Source organism: Lingula anatina, chromosome 1 (genome assembly GCF_051362555.1).
Source record: "Lingula anatina isolate TDL-2025a chromosome 1, LinAna3.0, whole genome shotgun sequence".
NCBI lineage: Eukaryota > Metazoa > Brachiopoda > Lingulata > Lingulida > Lingulidae > Lingula > Lingula anatina.
In genome coordinates, this window is record NC_141767.1 from 1,478,447 (window position 1) to 1,498,128 (window position 19,682).

At 38.5% G+C, this 19,682-nt stretch overlaps 3 protein-coding genes across 4 annotated transcripts in view; 1 reads left to right on the plus strand and 2 right to left on the minus strand.

The window, feature by feature from the left end:
* The window catches only part of LOC106153514 (TRPL translocation defect protein 14), a 38,476-nt gene extending 21,890 nt beyond the window's left edge, over nt 1–16,586 (minus strand). The window contains exon 1 of the mRNA XM_086999680.1: nt 16,197–16,586. Within this exon, the coding sequence (XP_086855806.1) occupies nt 16,197–16,209 (13 nt within the window). The 5' untranslated portion in view covers nt 16,210–16,586. The remainder of the gene's footprint in view (nt 1–16,196) is intronic.
* Nucleotides 181–19,605, plus strand: LOC106161360 (E3 ubiquitin-protein ligase TRIM37). Of its 2 annotated transcripts, XM_086999677.1 has the most exons (24): nt 181–390; nt 1,410–1,511; nt 1,977–2,017; nt 4,039–4,158; nt 4,469–4,556; nt 4,874–4,996; nt 5,426–5,549; nt 5,823–6,015; nt 6,274–6,406; nt 6,682–6,758; nt 7,054–7,284; nt 7,609–7,672; nt 7,950–8,007; nt 8,218–8,411; nt 10,467–10,582; nt 10,802–10,888; nt 11,111–11,343; nt 12,161–12,388; nt 12,733–12,840; nt 17,088–17,235; nt 17,439–17,518; nt 17,748–17,846; nt 17,880–17,940; nt 18,197–19,605. In XM_086999677.1, exons 1-24 carry the CDS (start codon nt 307–309, stop codon nt 18,222–18,224), a joined length of 2,820 nt encoding a protein of 939 aa, XP_086855803.1. In that variant the 5' UTR covers nt 181–306; the 3' UTR covers nt 18,225–19,605. The 2 variants fall into 2 exon arrangements, with proteins under 2 accessions (XP_086855803.1, XP_086855802.1); XM_086999676.1 differs by having other exon boundaries at nt 17,748–17,940.
* On the minus strand, nt 13,139–14,908 carry LOC112042515 (uncharacterized). The gene has a single exon (XM_024077183.2). It carries the CDS (start codon nt 14,437–14,439, stop codon nt 13,462–13,464), a length of 978 nt encoding a protein of 325 aa, XP_023932951.1. The 5' UTR covers nt 14,440–14,908; the 3' UTR covers nt 13,139–13,461.
* Nucleotides 19,606–19,682: the final 77 nt, after the last annotated feature.

Here is a 19,682-nt window from a genome sequence, read left to right on the forward strand (position 1 = left end):
ATGGCCGGTGATAGGCTCCTAACTATGCCGCATAAATATAAGCTATAAAATATAACTTTTAATTTATTACATTAAGGGAACATATTATTTATGTTTAAAAGACTCATCAAAGGTAATATCAAGATGATTTTTAGCTTTTCGTTCGATTTAAAGGAAGAAAACATCGACTTCCTGCCACAAACATTCTATCCAATGAACAGCCTTGGCACAAAATTTCTGAAGACAAGACAAGTCAATGAAAAAGAAAAACTGTCAAAATATTGAAAAAACCGGCATGCAGTCGGCCGATTAGAGTAATCGTATTTTATGGCTGCTGCTAGTGGAAGCAGTTCAAACAGTGGTGGCGGTGGTAGCGGTGGAAAGAAAAGAATGGAGGAGAATACGGTTGAGGTAGACCAATTTTGCAAGTCTGACAGTGTCACTGACACTGACACTGACACGCACCGACACTGTTTGAGTTTCTCAATCAGGGACTGGAAATACAGTATAACAATTTGATCACTATCGCAATCACTTTTGACTTTAGAATCTAGTTACACTAGAACTATACCGAGTAATACATTTTAACTTTTACATCAGCGGAAAAGAATAAACATATTATTGAAATATAAGAAAAAAATACATAAACAAAGACATCAGTCACACCAAGCTATCATGAACAGTTGTATCTATGACGTGTGAGAGTATGTGAAATGCAAAGCAATGCTTTATGCCAAAAATGCACCAGAGTTGTATCATTCTCATTCCCTCGGGATTGAACTAATTGACTTCATGTTGCTAATTACCTTCACCATTTTATTAATGATTTATAGACTTCAGTATTAGTGCAAAGTATTGGTTGTTGTAATTACCTCTGCATCATCATAGTTCTTTTATGGCAAAACAGCATACATATTGGCTATTAAAATATGCTCTTTCTGCTTTTCAGTTACTGATTCTTTATCTTTTCTACGACCCCATTCCCAGGGACGTAACCAGGCATACGCACTGATGCACTGTGCGTACAATTTTTTGAGCCAACCATGATATTATTCTCCATAAATTCAGTGTATTTTTCACGGAATATAATCGTACCTGGGAATTTTCAAAATATGTGCGTACAATTTAAAATGGTCTGGTTACGCCCCTGATTCCCATACCTAGATTGATTTAACAGGATCAGCCCATCTCCAAGGGATTTCTCAAATTAGATGTCGAGCACGCCAGAGATGGGTCTATCCTGCTAGATCGATTTAGGTATGGGAATTGGATCTGTGATTGTTTTATTTTGAAGTCCAGCATATCAGTTCAGTGTGTATGGGAATGGACATTTCAATATACCCTCATTCCAAGAGCTGACAGAGCTGTTCTTTCATCTTCTGTACATTGATTGCAAAAATCATTGTTCATATCTTATATCATCATTCCAGAGCCTGGCGGAGGTGTTCCGATGTTTCATCTGTATGGAGAAGTTACGGGACGCGCGTCTCTGCCCTCACTGCTCCAAGCTGTGCTGCTTTATGTGCATCAGGGTAAGAACACAGTGTGATTATATCTTATAACTTAATTCTGAACACAGTAAGAACACATTGTGACTATATCTTATAACTTAATTCTGTGATCTTATAGATAAAGAATTGCCTATCCAGTCAAGCATCTCCATTGCTTTCTTTCTTCCTTTCTTACTTTCTTTCTTTCTTTCTTTCTTTCTTTCTTTCTCCATCTTGTAACTTTTAAATGAATATAATATGATGTGATATTTCTTATTGTTTTATTTACTTGAGTTTTGTGGCTTCAGTTTAAAAGAAATATCAGTTTGTTCTATAAAAATTGGTTATTGACAGATTGTGTGTTGTTTATCCCCAAGAGTGTTGGTCAAGCAAAGATGCCATATTTGATGAATTATCAAATAAAATTTCTAAAATTTACTATTGCTAAAGAACAGAAAACCGTGGGTATTTGATGATTTGAACCATTTTGTGATTTGTTTATTCCAGAGATGGCTGACTGAGCAGAGATCCCAGTGTCCTCACTGCAGGTAGGCTAGAGCAGGATCTGGGTGTAATGGCCTTTATATGTGCACTATATTAGTTAGATGGTATACTATATACTAGTGCTTTACTAGCTATGTATCTACAAATACTAGAGGAATGATAAAGTAGGGCCCCCTATCATTTATGTTCACTGTAATCTTATAGCAGTGTATGAAATTCAAGGAAATTACTAGCCAGACCGCCGGGCAGGTAACTCTGAAAAGTTACCAGCCCGGCCATGTAGTTACCTGCCCTATTTATGATAACCCCTAGAGTTAAGAGAGGTATGCTGAGGGGGTCTAGAATGCATTCTTGGGAGAGTAATTTGGAAATGAAAGGGCAATATCATGCCTTATGCATGGAAATTTAGAAATTGTTTGGAATTTCTACTGAATGATACGTTGTCAGTGTTGGATTTGGAGGGGGTCAAGGGGCTCCTGACGCCCCCCTTTTAATTTCTGTAAAAAAAAACTCACCTCTTGAAATAAGATTTTCACTAGTTGAATCATAGTTCTAAACCATACCAAATGGCACCATTCACCATCTAAAATACCAAAAATTTTCAGAGCCCTTTAGCAGTCGGGGGAGGGCGGGGGTAGTCAATTCAGTTTATGTTCACCTTGCAGGCTGTCTCATTTCTTCGTCAATAATTTATTCATAACTTTTATTCCGATTTCGTGATATAATTTGATCATAATTTTTGCCTTTTTGTATAGCAACAACTATGACCAAAAATATATATATATTGTTGTCAAATAAATCGATCTCTGTGCTTACAATAAAGAAGAAAAAATTTAGCATGTAGGGTCCCTTTGAATATCGCTTTTAAGCTTTAAAAAGCGGTCGGGAACGGTCCTGCATGCTAATGGCCCATAGACAGTCCTGCAGGGCCCCGTATCTCGAAAGCATTGCTTATTGAGAATAGCTAAATATATCACATAGAGGCTACAATATCATTTTTATATGGGGCGAGTAAGGACGAGTTATTGGATCGAGATGCTTGCGCTTGGTCGCAATGCGTGATACTTTCGAGTTACGGTTTTACGAAAAAAATGTTGCCGCTCGACTAATTGCAAATCGAAGTCACCTTTCCATTGGTCCCAATTTGTTCTCTTTCGTTTGGTTCTGTCGTAATCTTTGTTAGTTTTATTTCTTTCCTCAATTGTTTTTCTTTTGTGAACTTCTCTATCGGACTTGATAGAATTTTTTCATTTTTGACAGCCCAAGATGAAAGCACGTGGGAAAAGAACTACATCTGACGCACGGCGTAAACTCGTACGTTCACTCATATTTTGGGATTCAAATTTTTTGTAAAATTCTCCTTTTATTTGCCTCCATTGCCTTTATTACTGTTGATTATAAGCACTTCATGTACCTATAAGTCGATTTAATCAATATCATAACTTTTTATACTTTCACATTTTTATTACTCTCAACCTACAAATTGCTACTCGCGGTATCTCCTCTACACAAAACAATGACGTAACGTTATCTGCTGTGCACTGAAGCTGGTTAAGAACATTGTGCCTCGTTTCAAATTGTCTTTCAACTTCATATCACACAGACAGAACTTCGAAAATGAGGCCACTGAGAGGGAGACTGTTGGTTACATTTCAATACGAGCGTTCGATTGCAAGCTATGGTTAGTTCTTTGCTTCTATAAAAGTGGGTGAAAACAGTGAGTTTATTTGATATTTTGCTGAAATCGCTTGTGAACATAGACAAAATAAAAGGTGAAAATAGGCTGTAAAAACAGCCAGCCCGTCGGGCGGGTAATCTGCAAATCTTACCCGCCCGGCCTGAAAGTTACCAGCCTCGGGCTGGCGGGCAGGCGGCCATTTCATACACTGCTTATAGGCATATAACTTGTTGCACATCCCCCAATTATTTTAACGCTGGCCGATTGGTGAACATATCCTCAAAATGACCTCACCTGAAGTCTATGATTTAATGCATCACAGGTGGATAATATAGTTATCTGTTGAATGACATTTTATAATAACCAGCACATTTATTATTGTCTCAGGGCCTCCCTCCACCTCCATGAGTTGGTCAACTGTCGGTGGGCAGAGGAAGTGACCAACCAACTGGACACACTCCAGTTGTGTACACTGCCCAGCAGGACAGAGGATAGTGACAAGGATAAGTACGTCTTTAGACATCTTATCACTCAATTTATCAAGCTTGTCACTTTATGAGAAATATGTAGAACTCTGATACTGGAATTTTCTAAAGCAACTTGAGGAGATTGCGTCCCCAACTTGAGACGTTTCGCTGGGTAATGATGTGGATGGGCTGGTCACCTGATCTATTGTTATACATCTAGGAATAGTCTCCAACACATTATTTTGTAGTTGAGGTAATAAGAAAATTGAGCAACTTTTACATATCACATGAAGTTAAAAGCAGAAAGAACCTCAGTAAGAATAGTTTAATGTGAACTCTTCCCATTCCAGATGCGAGCTGCACCATGAGAAGTTGAGTGTGTTCTGCCGTTCCTGCTCAAAATGTATCTGTCATCAGTGCGCACTCTGGGGCGGTACGGTACGTACCCTTAGACATATCAAACTCGGGCCTGTAGCTCACAATCTCAAATAGGGGGCGCTGGTCTTTTTCTGAAAAAGTACACCTTGTTACCCCCTTAGTTTATACAACTTCAGAAATGGCATGAAACCTAGATTATATTTTAATTCTGGGTACTTAGACCTTTTTCCACCAAAGGGCAGTTCTTTTGAACCTCCAGAAACCCCACTGACTATTGCCTATAGTATTGTACTGTTATTGCATTGTTACTGTACTGTATTCTGTTGTATTGCATTGCTTTATATTGCACTGTATAGTATTGTATTGTATATTTTCAGCATTCTGGTCACACTTTCATGCCGCTGGATGAAATTTATGATGAACACGTGTCCAGGATCCGCGAGGAGATGAACCAGCTGAAGAGACGCCATATTGAACTGATCAGTCTGGTGCAGGATGTGGTAAGAACTTTGCTCACACTGGTGTCATTCTGATAACATGTGGTGACGGCAATAAGTGAGAGTTGAATGGGAGATATCTGTTATAATAGATTACTGATAATGGGGTTAATCCTTTTTTATCATCATTTTCAAAGAAAAGTATTTTTCCACCCCCTCCCCCACCCCACCCCACCCCACCCCACCCCCCTTGAAAGTAAAAGGTGAAAAGCTAAAATGATGACCTTTGAAAGTTACAGTATTTGGGTAATCTTTTTTATTGTTTCAAAAATGCACAGAGAGCATTAACATCCCCCATGCCCTTAGTGTATGGTTGTGGGATAGTGAAAATCATGATAAAAATTGGATAGCCCATAGGTATGGTTAACAATAACTGATGATTGAAAAGAAATTAAAAGATATTAATTTTCTAATCATACTTTTTATTTACAGGAGAGAAATGTTGAGAGTGTAAAAAATGCCAAAGATGAGAGAGTGCGTGAGATCCGCAATGCAGTGGAGCTGATGATTGCCAGACTGGAGTCCCAGCTGAAGAGCAAACTATTGACTTTGATGGGTAAGACAAGTTACATGCATAGGAAAAGATAATGATTTATTATTGTAAAAATTTTTGATAGACATCTCCATAAGAAAAATATGTTTATCTGATTCATTTTCATGCTGCAGTTAATATTTGAAGCAATTTAACAAAAAAGCAAATAGATCATTATTTACCGATTCACCAAACTGTTATATATTTTGTATTTGCTGAACATGATTAATACAATCATTCAGTTAATGTATAAAATTTATGTTACACTGTTGCTATGTGATCTGTTGTTATCTTCAGGTCAGAGGAACCAGTTGACCCAGGAGACGGAGATGATGGAGTCAGTGATCCAGGAGATTGAACACCAGCTCCACCTGTGTTGTAAGAGTGAGTTGATCGTGGAGAGTTCCAACGTGTTACAGATGTTCCAGCAGGTCCACAGGAGACCCATGGCTTCCTTTGTCACAGCCCCTGTACCCGCTGACTTTAACAGGTAAATTAAAAAAAAATTTTTCTATTTGATATTTTAGATAGTATTATCCAAGAGAAATACTTTATAATTGCATTTTGACCTTATCTCTTTTATATCTTTTTTATTGAGAACTGAAAATTGGGATTTTTTAATTTATTAATTTTTAGAAGAATCAATACAAATTTTTAAAATTTAATGTTAAACTGAAAGGGCCCATAAAAGAAAAAATGTTCTGAGTTAAGGCAATACCTGAACACCTTGCCTCTGTACTATTTCCAGTGAGATAGTGCCTGCATATGACAGCAGTACCTTTGTAATGACTAACTTCACTGGTCTCCAGCAGAGGGCAGACCCAGTCTACAGCCAGCCTCTCCATGTCTCTGGACTCAGCTGGAGACTCAAAGTCTACCCTGTAGGTTATATATTAAATATAAAATTATTGTCTTGCCTCCATATTGTTTTTATTAAATATAATAAATGTGTTAGTGTCAAAGTTTACCCTGTATGTCATATATGATATCAGTTTATATATTAAATAGTATTACTTACTAACTTACATATGGTTACTTATTGTGGTGGGCCCTAACAGGTCTAAATAAAAATATGTTATTTCTTATCAAATAAGCTGCTATGTAATATCATTGCCTGGCATTCATGTTGTTTTTATTAAATATTATATTTGCTCAGGATGGCAATGGTGTTGTGAGAGGAAACTACCTGTCTGTATTCCTGGAACTGTCTGCTGGACTGCCTGAGACTTCTAAGTATGTCATCTGTTATAACCATAGGAATTACATTGTGGCAGGATCCCCCCCCCCCCCTTTGATAGATATTACATTGTAATAGGACATCCATTATCCATAAATGTAGAATTACACTGTAATAGGATATCCAGTATTCACTCATTTAGAATAAGATTGTAATAGGACATTGAAAATGCATCTCTTTGCTTATATTCATAGATGCATTTTGAATCTGTGGGTAATTGTCTCTGGTTTTTTCTCTGGTATTGTAAGATAATGCTGTGTATCTAAGAAACACATTGGTTTCTGCCTGCAGATATGAGTACAGGGTAGAGATGGTCCACCAGGCGTCCCGAGATCTCACCAAGAACATCGTCCGCGAGTTTGCCTCGGACTTTGAGGTGGGCGAGTGCTGGGGATATAACCGGTTCTTCCGTCTGGACCTCCTGGCCAGTGAGGGCTACCTGAACACAGAGACGGACACTCTTATCTTGAGGTTTCAGGTCCGTCCTCCCACCTATTACCAGAAGTGCAGGGACCAGCAGTGGTGAGGAGAGACTTAGATTGGGGGGGGGGGGGGGGGGGGGGGGGGGGGGGGGAGGAAGGAGCTATAGTCCCTTGGGACTGAGGGCAGGGGAGGGGGCAGGTGAACTTTTCTGGATACTTTTATTCATTAAATATAATAGACTAGGGTTTTAACTGATGATTCTAGTTCACATACTCACAACAGTTTACAATAATTTGACAAAATTTAACTTAGCTCAGCCTTGTCAACTAGGGATTTAAGATTCTGTGTGAAACAGGGGACAGATATTGATTTTATATAGTAACAACTGAATGTTTAACAATCTTCATTATTTCTACTTTCCAGGTACATCAACCAGCTAGAGTCAGCCCAAACACAGTTTATAGGGCAGGTCAATGACCTGAAAGAGGTAGGTAACCTGTTAACTATCCCAGATACCCAAACACAGTTTGTGCAAGTCATTAATTTGCTAGTGATCCTAGATAGAGTTGTCTTCATGTCTTTGAAATTGATTCAGACCTTACATTCTGTGAAGTAACTGCAGAAAAATCAGTTATCATGGTTGGTGGCAACAGCTTTAGACTTAATTTTTTTTTTTTTTTTGTCAGAAACGTTTACATAATTTCTAGCCCTTTGCTAATGACTCTACCCCATTTATATATTTGTTTATTTATTTATTATTTCAGCGCCTAGCTATTGAACTGTCTCGCCACCAGACTTCCCACCAGAAATGTCCATCACCAGGTAGGTTGGGTTTTTATCTGAAGGTTGAAAAGTTTCCTATTTTTGTGGAGGATGCAGTGGGGGGAAATTTTCACATACTGGTGAGTATCAGCAGATGTTTTAAGAAAGGCATTGGTCCTCCTTCATTGTGGTGCTTAATTCCCATTCAGTGAATCCACATAGATTCTAAACCAGTATCTGTTCTGTATCAGATTATGTTCCCTTCTCCAGACAATCAGACTGCAGCCCGCCCTGAGGCTCCCCCTAGTGGTGTGGCCAGTAACACCAGTGGTGGCGGTGGCGGCGGCAAGCCCCCCATATTGTACCCCAAGCCAGTGAGGGCAGCGGTCAGTATGGAGCTGGATATGCAGATGGAGGAGGAGAACCATGACGATGACAGCAGCAGTAGTTCTGCTTCTACTGAGGTAAAGGCTTTAGTACTTTTGTAATTTTATTAGTATTGTTTTTTTAATTCATTTAGTTACAAGTAAATTTTACAATGACCGTTGCAGTAAGTATGTAGAATATAACAAGAGTAATTCAGTGCAGTGATTGCGAAAGCCGTCGGACCACGGCCATATGCCGGCAAAAGTTCTGTGGGCTGGAAAACCCTTTTAACTCATCGGCCCACATGTCCGACAGACTAAAGTCAGTTTCTTTAACAGACACCTCGCCTCATATTTGAATGAATTTATCGTAAAGCTCTAAGTACGCACTAATTCGCAAGTAAAACTTTAACTTGCGCCATACTGGCGCGTTTTGTAATAAAGGTCTACGTACATTATGATGTCGCTTGAAGTGTGCGTAGCGATGGTGTGAGGGCTGACGTGTGACCCGTTTCACAAAAAAATGTATCGAAACTGAAATTACTACAGGTCAATGAAAAACGTACTGCTCCAGACTCTGAGGCCGCTCACCCTGCTTACGACTGGCCACGCGCGGACCTCTGAGAACACCTAACTACATGTGCTGGGTAAACAAGTATGGCTTCCGTCGGACTGCATGTTGAGTAAACGATAAGTGAAAAGGAGAAATATTCATTTGCTTTTTAGATGGGTGCTCTTAACTAATTTTAACGGATATTTTAAGTCATATTGCGCCTTTAGCGGTGCTATATGTCAAAATGAGGGACAACATCATTTTCCATGCGGAAAATCCGCAGTGGCACAGTCAGGGTGCAAAACTGTCCATAACAGTATATTCATCTAAACTTTAGTCTTAGATATTGAATAAAAATTCTTTTCAGACTCTGGCCCGTAGCCAGGGATGGTTCAGGGGTTTCGAAAGAACCGCCTCTTATGCTGACAAAAGGTCCACTCTTGGTAAAATTTGATCTAGGTACATGGCGTTTTTATGGAAAAAGACCCTCCCCCCCTTTTAAAATTGCTGGCTACGGGCCTGCTATGAGAGCAATAGCTTTATTTTACAATAAAAATGGGATTTGTCTACCTTTTCCATGTAGTGCAATTATTTGGCATAGTGCAATTATCAATTCTGAAGATTTTTCCATTAAGTACTGTACAATTTTTCAGACAGTATGTTTATTTTGGAAGATTTTTCCACACACAATTATTTAGGACTTCAGAGTAGTAGCATTAAAACTTTTTTCATTGATTTTAATCATATAAAAAATATTGAAATACAATGAATTTTCTTTAAATAATTCACGGCACACATTTTTAAAAAATGGCACACTTTTTTTGACCAAGTGGGCCAAAATGGCCCGACCAGATTTTGACCCAGGACAATCCCTGCTAACAGACAAGCATTTTTCCAAGAGTGAAAATCTAAAAAACGTTACAAAAGTTGGAAGCTCCACTTCACTATGACTTATGTTTTAATTTAAGTCAAAAATTGGAATAAAATTTACAAAGGATACATGATCTTGTGTTAAAAGATTAGAAATTAAGATAGGCAACCCAGATGTAAAAAGGATAAAACTTAAATGCCAGAAAGCAACCAAAATGAAAGACGTTTAAACTTAAACCTTTAAACATCCTATTACATCTGGCCTGAAAATTAAAAAGCAACGATTTAAAATGCCAGACAATAATATTCATCAAAAATGAAGTGAAAATATACAGCTTGATTATTTTGTTGTGGGCCGGTAAAAAAAGGTGTGGGCTGACAAAATTTAATTTGCTCCAGCCCACATGTCTGGTAAGTTTTCAATCTCTTTCGCAATCACTGTCAGTGATACAAACTAGGAGCTTTCTTGTTCTTTTTGTTTGTCAGGTTGACAAATTGTTAAAAAGTGGGTAGGGCTATGCAAACATACGAGTTGTTTTTGCACTCTTTTTGGATTATATTCAGACTTCAAACAAATCAGTGCATACTGCATTACATTAAGATTTTGCATAACTGCTTTATGAAAATATGTTTTCTTTTATTTAGTTGCACTGTACATGGAGATAATTTAAGTTCATTTCTTATCACTATGTAAAATCAGTACAGGGTTAGAGGTGGTTGTATATTTCCAGAATTTGAGTGAAGTTCTCCATGACCATGATGAGACCAATGAAGAGCTTGAAGAACAAATTCTTGAAGAGAGCGCAGAAATCAGCAATGATGAAAATGACATTGATGAAGAAACCATGTAAGATTAACACAATCCTTGTTATACAGTCCTTCTTAAACATAAGAAGGAGTCCACTTTACCAAGTGAAAAATAAAAAGCAGTTGTGTGAAAAATGATATCAGAATAAATTGATTTATACCTGTTATGTATTTCTCAAGACAAAATTAAACATATAAGCATTAAGATTTGAAGTTTAGAAATATTGTGTATATCTTTATAACTATGCTATATTTCCAGGTCTCTTGACAATGATGTTGAGAACAGCCGGCAGTGGGAGAGCCAGGAGACGGCTGCCTTGGGTGGGGGAGACTCTGCCAGGAATAGGTAAATAATACCACCTTTATTAGTACAGCACCTCAGTGGGAGACCTAGAAAGAAAAGGGGGGGGGGGGGGGCCAGGAGTCCACCGACTAACATCAAAATGCCAGAGGATAGGATGTGGCGCCAAAGGAGGAGGGAAGTGTATTTAAAAAAGAGAGGTGTATTTGATATAAGTGTGGAAGAGAATGCTATATTTGGTATAACTGTTCATGTTGTCACTTCCAGAGAAGGAGATGATGATGAGCTGGTGTTGTTACAGCTGTTAGACCTGCAGGACAGGGGGTCAGAAGAGAGGAGGGTCCCCTTCCCAAAACCCAAGAGATACACCTCCGCCACCACCCTGAATGCTACTGCTGCTGTTCCTACCAGTGCTGCTACTACTGCTACTGTCACTACTGCTACTGCTACTGCTGCTGAGCCTGCTGTGCCAACGGGTGACAGACAGTTTCCTGCATCTGGTAAGACAGTGCACAGCAATTGAATAGCAAAAAATTAGCATGTTTGAGCGAGTGCATGCTTGAACGCATGTGTAGTTCTGTTTTATGGGATCAAGTGTTCTGTATGAAACAATTTGCTGCTATGTCAATCAAATGGTGTTTAAGGAAATTGTTATGTTTTGGAATTTGTGTATGAAAATGCCTGTCTGCCACCTTATATAACCTGTATGTTTCAGCATTTATTTGAAAATTTATTTTATTTTTCTGTGGTATTTTGAAAGTATTGGCCTACAGGAATGAATCATTCAATCTTTTCAATGGGGGAGAATTATTAACTTTTCAGAGGAGTGATTTTAGAATCATTAAAAATATAATTCTTGGTTGCATTTGTAGTGCTTTTTCTCTGTAATAAAAGTAGAATTATAAGGTAGCCTACTTTTCAGTTTTCTTGCTACCAATCAATAGAAATATTCTCATTTTAAGAAAATTGACTTTTAAAAGATACAGTACCTGTGAAAGTCACAATTTTCCCATTGAAAAGATTGACTCATTACCATAGTGATCAGAGACTTTAGCATGTACACTACAGTAATAACAATAATAATAAACTTAATTTAACAAGGGTAAAACATGTTAAGTGTATAATCTTATCTTACACATGGCCCTCTGAGGGGTTAGAATGAAATATTGTGAATAAAATATTGTTAATGAATAAAAGATAAAAGAATACTGGATCACACATCTACGCCTTATGATAATAATAACAATAATAATAATAATAATAATAATAATAATCATCATCATCATCATTATCATCAAGCCCTATGTTGTCTTCCAGACCTTCACCAGCAAACTGAGCAGTGGATAGAGAGGGTCAAGTCTTACCTGGAGCGGGTGTCCAGTAGCAGGAAACACAAGTCTAAAGACAGCGGTCAGAGAAGACCAGCTCATTCTAGTCGGGTCAGCAGTGCCAAAGATCGCTTCCACTCTGAGCTGGCTGAGTTGGGAGTCTCCTTGCCACCTGGGGGCAGCAGTAGTGGCAGTGCAACAGGGTCCTCTGCTCAAGGTGGGATGATGCTCTTACTTTTAACTCATTGTTAATTTTTTGAGGAAGTTGGTGAGATTTTTTTTTACTTTTGCCACATTCCTATTATTTTTTATTTCAAGCAGCAATTTTTGAGATCATTGTATTTAAGCCTACCTTTTAAAATTAATTAGACAATTTGTCTTAAAATTCATCTTGTATCTTAATTTGTAATGAGGTGGAATTGATTTTCCCAAAGAAAATATAGTCAAACATGATCTTTTTGTTATTCTACACATTAAGGTACCTGTTCAAAATTTTCCTGCTTAAACTTCACACTTTCTTAATATATCTTATATAATTGCTAATGTTTATTACTGCTGTAGAGAGACTGTCAACATCTCGTCCCACTGCCAGACTGTCTAGTCCAGACCTACAGCAATCTCCCAAACTACAGGAAGATGGTGCAGCCAATGAAAGCCATTCTACCACAGGTAAACTTAGTGTCCTTTGTCAGCCAATGAAAGCCATTCTACCACAGGTAAACTTAGTGCCCTTTTTCAGCCAATGAAAGCTATTCTACCACAGATAAACTTGCCTTTGGTCAGTACTATCTTTAAAAGATTTTTTTGGCATTTCCAGATATTCAATTTAAATTTTGTATCTTAAACTAGGGTCTATACTATTTACAAGAATTAAGAATTTATAAACCATTGATTCGACATGAGTAGAAATCTAAAATAAAAATTTATAATACAAGATAGCCCTAAAAAGAAACAAGATTTTTAAAAATATCTTTTAAATATTTTTTATTATTTGACAGAAGGGAAAGCATTGTTCTAGTCTGTTAGCTCAACTAATAAATAAACTTTGAGTTTAATATATTTTGTGGTCATTTAAGCTGAATGTCTAACATGGGTTTAGTTTGTCTAAGTGATGTTACAATATTTGTCACACTGTTATTTGTCAAATATTATTTTATCAAAACATAACTTAACAATATATTGCAGTAACAGTGCTGTCAGGAATTTGAAAGTAATAACTCCCTGTATATTATGATTACATCTTTTCTATGACATGTAACTTACAGCTTTGAGCACATTCACAGTCAATTTTTAGAAGTCAAAATCAGAAGTCAATATCAGATCTTTCTGTGATATTGTTGTAGTAGTTTGTACCAGTTCACCGAGTTCTTTAATCATGTCGTTATATTCCTGTTGACTAAAATCTGAGTGGATTTTATGAGATCTGTTATTATCAAAGTTTTTATGATCAGAAATATTATTCTCCCAAGCATTCAGTACTTTCCTGTCACAAGGTTTACTGGAGGTATTTACCTCTGTGGAGTTTTGTCTGGAATAGATTTTTGGAAAATCCTCTGCAGCCTTTCTGCGATGGTGTTTGGGCTTTGTGTTACAGTTTCTGTTCCGTTTGTTGGCAAACCAAGCTTTAACTTGCCCTAGAGATATCCCTCCCTGCTCAGCCAGGTCTCTCTTCTCCTCCTCTGTGGGGTAAGGATTCTCACAGTGCATGTCATACCAGTTTTGCATGATTTCTACAGCCTTAGGATTTAAAAGTCTGTTCTTGGTTTTTTTGGTTGTGCAGAGCTCTGGGTCCTCAGGGAGAGAGTCTTTGAGCAGGTTTAAACTGGCACTGACTCTGAGAGTGAGATGGACTCTCTGCTGGTCGTGGAATTTATGGATCAGTTTCAGCTGGTGCTCAAAGCTGCTCCTGTCCATGGTACCAGCCAGGTCGGCAATGGCGTCGCTGCGCTGGGTCTCGATCACAGCACACTGCGTGTTGAAGAATGACTCCAGCTGCGCGACTTTCTCGTTCTGTAAACTAGACAGTTTACGGAACTCGGAGTGCAAGACGGCCTCCAGGACTGGCGTGGCCTGACCCTCCTGTTGACCACTGCTCATTTTCTCTGGACTGACCAAGGAGTAAGGGACGGCTGCCTGCTGACACTGGGTGGCCAGGGTGGCCTGGAGTTCTGAAAACATGGGGTGAGCACTCAGCTGGAGGAGTTTCCCATCTCTGACCTGGAGTCCTGTAGACTGGTGACGGGTGGCCTGGTCCACTAGAGATGCCATGGGGATGTGGACTGCCTTGCTCCTTGTTTACTTCCCCCTTGATTTGCTCTCTTGTTGTAATGTGCCACTGACCTCAGCAGTAGTTTCTTGTTAAATTAAATTAATTACTTAATCCTATTCTTGTGAGGTGATATTTACAGTTCCTTGAACTAGATATATTCACCAATTTGAGGAAGATACAGTTTCAAAAGATACACTTTAGTCCTCCATTCTCACACTGATGTCTGTTCTCTGCCAGTGGCTCTCCTGTAGCTCCAACAGTACTCTCATGAACTGGTTGTGTTACTCTCATTAACTGGCTGTGTGGTATAAGTGCCTTGTATCTTATATGTCACCAAGACCAATAGGGACAGCTAATTTAAGGCTGGGTGAATGGGGGAAAACTTCCTCTTCCATAAGACCATTGACTCCATTATTATCACCTTACTGCTGCACTACAGGAGGTCCCCAGTCTCTGTGGCCAGGTAGTGTTAACATCAGTGCACTAGACTGTGTGATAATTATTACAGGTAAAGGTGGGCAGTGAGGGGAGGGGGGGGGGGTCCCCCTTGACCAAGTACTACAGGTAGTGTTAACATCAGTGCATTAGACTGTGTGATAATTATTACAGGTAAAGGTGGGCAGTGAGGGGAGGGGGGTCCCCAGTCTCTGTGGTCAGGTAGTGTTAACATCAGTGCACTAGACCGTGTGATAATTATTACAGGTAAAGGTGGGCAGTGAGGGGATTGGGGGGGGGGGGGGGGTCCCCAGTCTCTCTGTGACCAGGCACTGTTAACATTGTGTACTGTGTGGTATGATAATTATTACAGGTAGAGAGGGCATGGAGGACTGACAAGGGGGTGGAAGAGGTCAGACTGTCAGGGTGGGGCAAATTAATTGAAGGAGGGGGGAGGGCTTACCTGCTTGATTGGTGGTAAGGACAGTTGATTCATATAGTCTTCCAGACTGACATGAAAATAGAGGGAAGTGTTACAATGGCAGTGAACAAGAACAGTTGAATCATGCAGTCTTCCAAACTGACAGACATTCTAAGTCCAATAAGAAATAATCCCAGTTTGGATTAGGTTCATTCAAAAGAAAACAAAATGTGTGCCTCTAAAGACCTAGCTGTACCCTACTCTTGGGACTGAACAGGTTTTGATGATGTTAATATAAACAGAAAATGCTTTTTGGGCCACTTATTTACTAGAATTTATTTATTTATTTATTTATTTATTTATTTATTTATTTATTTATTTAAATTAATGCTATGCCTAAGCTTTTTCTTATAAGGAACTCTGCAAGTTTTATATTATACTATACATTGTATAAATTTAATTATTTGGTTATTTCTTTGCTTCCCATCCTTTAAGTGTAGAACATTAAATAAGCAGAAGAATTTTAACCCTGTGAGTTTAATATTCATTGAAATCTTTGTTTCTTCAAGAAGTTATAAAGAGAAGGCCTTCTCTTTATAACTTCTTGGTTTCTTTAAACCTATTAATCTGCTGAAGAGATTTGTTATTTATGATTGATGTACAAGTAGTGTTCTTGACATGTGAAAGATATAGTGTATAAATAGGGATGAAAGAAATGGTGTATAAAATAACATGGCTGGGAATCATATTTAGGTATACAAACATCACAGGAGAAATCAACCTGTAGATGTGAACAACACTTGATTCCTGTGTCACTGAAATTCCTATTACCTCCAAGTTGTATTTCCCCATTCTGTCCACAATGACTGTAAGTTATTGTTCCCATGACAATTAGCCTACCTTGCCTTGGCATGCCCTCCAGATATCAAACACCATTGTAGAACAGATGGACAAACAACCACTTATCCTGCTCCCTCAAGTCCCCAGTTCCTTGCCAGTCCTCTTTGTTTTCCTCCCACAGTGTAACATGCCTCCACATCAACAGTCAGGTATCAATTGTTTAAAGTCAGCTGAGGATGTGGTCTTAATGCTGTTCCCTGGGGGCACCTGCTGGGCAGTACACACCTTGGTGGTGGTGGTGTCAGTTAGGAGTGGGGGGAGGATGGCAGGTAAACACTGAAGGTGAGCTTAAGGAGGTGTGAACACTGCATCATTGTGACCCCAGGGGTGATTGGGTCTTTGATTGGTGGTCAGTTTCTCTTTTGGTGGTCAGGCTCTCTTTCCCCTCAATACAGGACAATGATGTCCACTTTCTGGAGTAGACTTGGGGGTTTTGGTAAAGACAGGAAATATAAGCGGCTGGACAATGGGGGTTGAGAGGAAGGGACAAAATTGACTGAAATTCAGTGTTAGGTATATATAATGTCAGACTACAGATTGTTATAGAGATTAATGCTGTTAGGATTAATATAATTGTTATGAAAAATATTTGGAACCCAAAAGAAATAAAATGAATCAGATAAATAATGTAAGTTAAATTTGCAACTACTTTTAACCAAGTAATCACTGTAAAAAAAGAATGCCGTTGGCGTAGAAAGCTTGCAATACTCTTAAACTTTTTTTGCTGAATTCTCAAAATTCCAGGCTATATCAGTACGCCTGCAACATCTGAATCACTTTTGGAGCAATATTGCAAAGTTGACTTCATGATGTCAGGTAGATGTTTCTGATTATTGCAAGTTAAGCCCCAAGCAGTAACCTGGAGTAATTATCAATATTTGTTGTCCACAGGTGACCTAGATGGCGAGCACAGCACCCCGAGTCTCCCGGGGAGTCCTCTGGACAGTTCCCTAGAGCAGTACCCCATCTCAGACATCTCCACATCAGAGGTGGCCTGCATCCCTGCTCTGAACACTGCCAGACTGGTGGCCAGGATGAGGTGAGGTCACACCACCATTATCCACCAATGAGAATGCAGTTGTTTGCCAACTGAAGGGTGTCTTCATGTGACTTACATAATTATTAACCAATAAAAATGGAGATAGATTTCAGTTTTAGGATGACATTATATCTGATAATATTTATTTAATTGTTTAAAAAAAAGATAAGATTTTTCAAAGATTTGCTATTTTTTCTTTCCAGTCAACTGGTAGAGGAAGCCACCAAAGCTGAGGCGGCTGCTGCGGCAGCCAATGGGGCTCCCAGTGGGCCAGGAGGAGGAGGTAACACGGGGGTCACAGATGTCATGTTGTTTAAAGAAATCAAATAATGAATGGACTGGATTTGGTGCAAAAAACCCTTTCATATTAATGGGTTGTTTGGGGTCTTCAACAATTTTTCTGGTACTTTTTCTCTCCCTCTCTCTCTCTCTCAAATTTGAAGAAAAATTAATTGGGAATCCTTTTCCTATTCATCAAAATATTTGCACCTTTCCTCCCTATTTTCCTCCAGATGCATCCAGTGACAGTGCAACTCCAGGAGGAGAAGATGCCAGTGAAGACCCCAGTGCTGACAGAGGTCCCAGCTCCCAGGGAGACAGCCTGGGCCCAGGTGGCAGATCCCAGGGAGACAGCCTGGCCTCAGGTGGCAGATCCATGGGTCCCAGCAGGGTCACCCCCACTGTGGAGTTTAGCACCAATGACAAGTAGGTGATTGCTTTGGGTGAAAAACAGAATAAACAGAAAACAGAAGTAAAGTTTACAAATTTTAATGGTTGTCGGTAAGATAATATTGCTTTGAGTAAGATTTACAAGATTTAATTTTCTGAAGAGATAGTATTTGGTCCCATATTGAACTCCAGTGCTGAATTTTGAAGAAAAATATTATGTTTAAAGTAGAATTCGTATATTTCTTAATTGATCATATTAACCATGATCTAACATAGAAATCTTTCTCTCCAGGAAAAGCCCAAGAAGTTCTGTCATATGAATCCTGATATTTAAGGAAACAGAGTTGAAGATATACCGAACAACTGCATAATGAACAAGTTCACTTGGAACCAGTGGTGTAAAATCCTCTCTCGGATTCTCAGTAACAATGACCTGTTGTTTATATCCTACATATGAATAGAGGGAGGAACAAGAGCAGGATGTAGAATGTTTCAAGAAAAAATGTGCTCCCAGACACCAAATGTTACATATAACAAAGAGAGAAGGGCACTGCTTTGTTAAAATACACACGAATTGCCAAATATGCAAATATTTCACATTCAACTAAGTAGATTAGATTCTGTTATCAACACAATATGTATGTATGCTGTTTCAAATTTCTGTTGAACAAGCCTACTTGCACCTCTAGCACTGTTATATAGCCCAGTATTACCTTGCTAAAAGACCATTACAGTATTTTTCCTTTGTAATGCACATTTCCTCACATAATTCTTTATAAGCAAAAAGAAAAAAAAAGCAATTATACCTTGTTTAACTCTTTTGAACTAAGTTTGTGGAGCACTAGTAATCAAATAACACTACAGGAGGAGATGGGGGGGGGGGGGGGGAGGCTGTCATTTTGACCTTTGGCTCCAGCTTACAGCCAAGAGCACTTGCTATTTTCCCTATAACATGCTGAAAACTGCAGACCATGTAGAACACTGGATTAATGAGGTCAGCATTTAGTTAACATTGCTTGAAGTTTCTAAGTTTTCAACCAATTTTGTTTCTAGAGAGATATGAAGTTGAATTGACATGCTGCACTATATATATATAAATAAATTTATTTATATATATATATGGAAAAGTGCAGATAGACTACCAGTAACCAAGCTTGAATGTGGTCAGGAGGTGAATGTTTGGTGTCAGAGCTAACATAACATGCAGAGACCTGTTAAATATGACAAAGAATTCCAGTGTCCACAAAAAAGCTATGGAAAATTTTCCACCTATATATATACTAATTTTCTAGATACTTACAACTGTGGACGAGGATTCTGTACAATGATGCTATTTGTTTCCTTTTTTTCCCACAAAATATGTATTTAATTTTTTTCAATCTGTGGACCAAGTTCATCTGTGTTCACATTAGTTTACCAGTAAAAAGTCATGGAGGAATATGTGTAATTCTTATTGTGAAAGGTCAGGGTTAGAGTAAAGATTTTGCATGCTACATGGGAATTGGTTGTCTTTGGGACCAGGTACACACATTCCCTGAAATGTAACTGAGGTTTCCATTGATCAGCATTAGACAGGAGTTTTAAGATTATCGAATAAGATTGTCAAATGCTACAAGTGGTGCTGAGGATTGACTGTTTTTTTTTTTCTTTTTCTTTACTTACTGTTTTTGTGCAATATGAAATAAAATGTTTATTACTGTATGTAATTGCTTTATCTGTTTGACACTGTGTGTATGAATATGCAAGTTGAACTTGTCAGAAATATGAAAATATCAAGA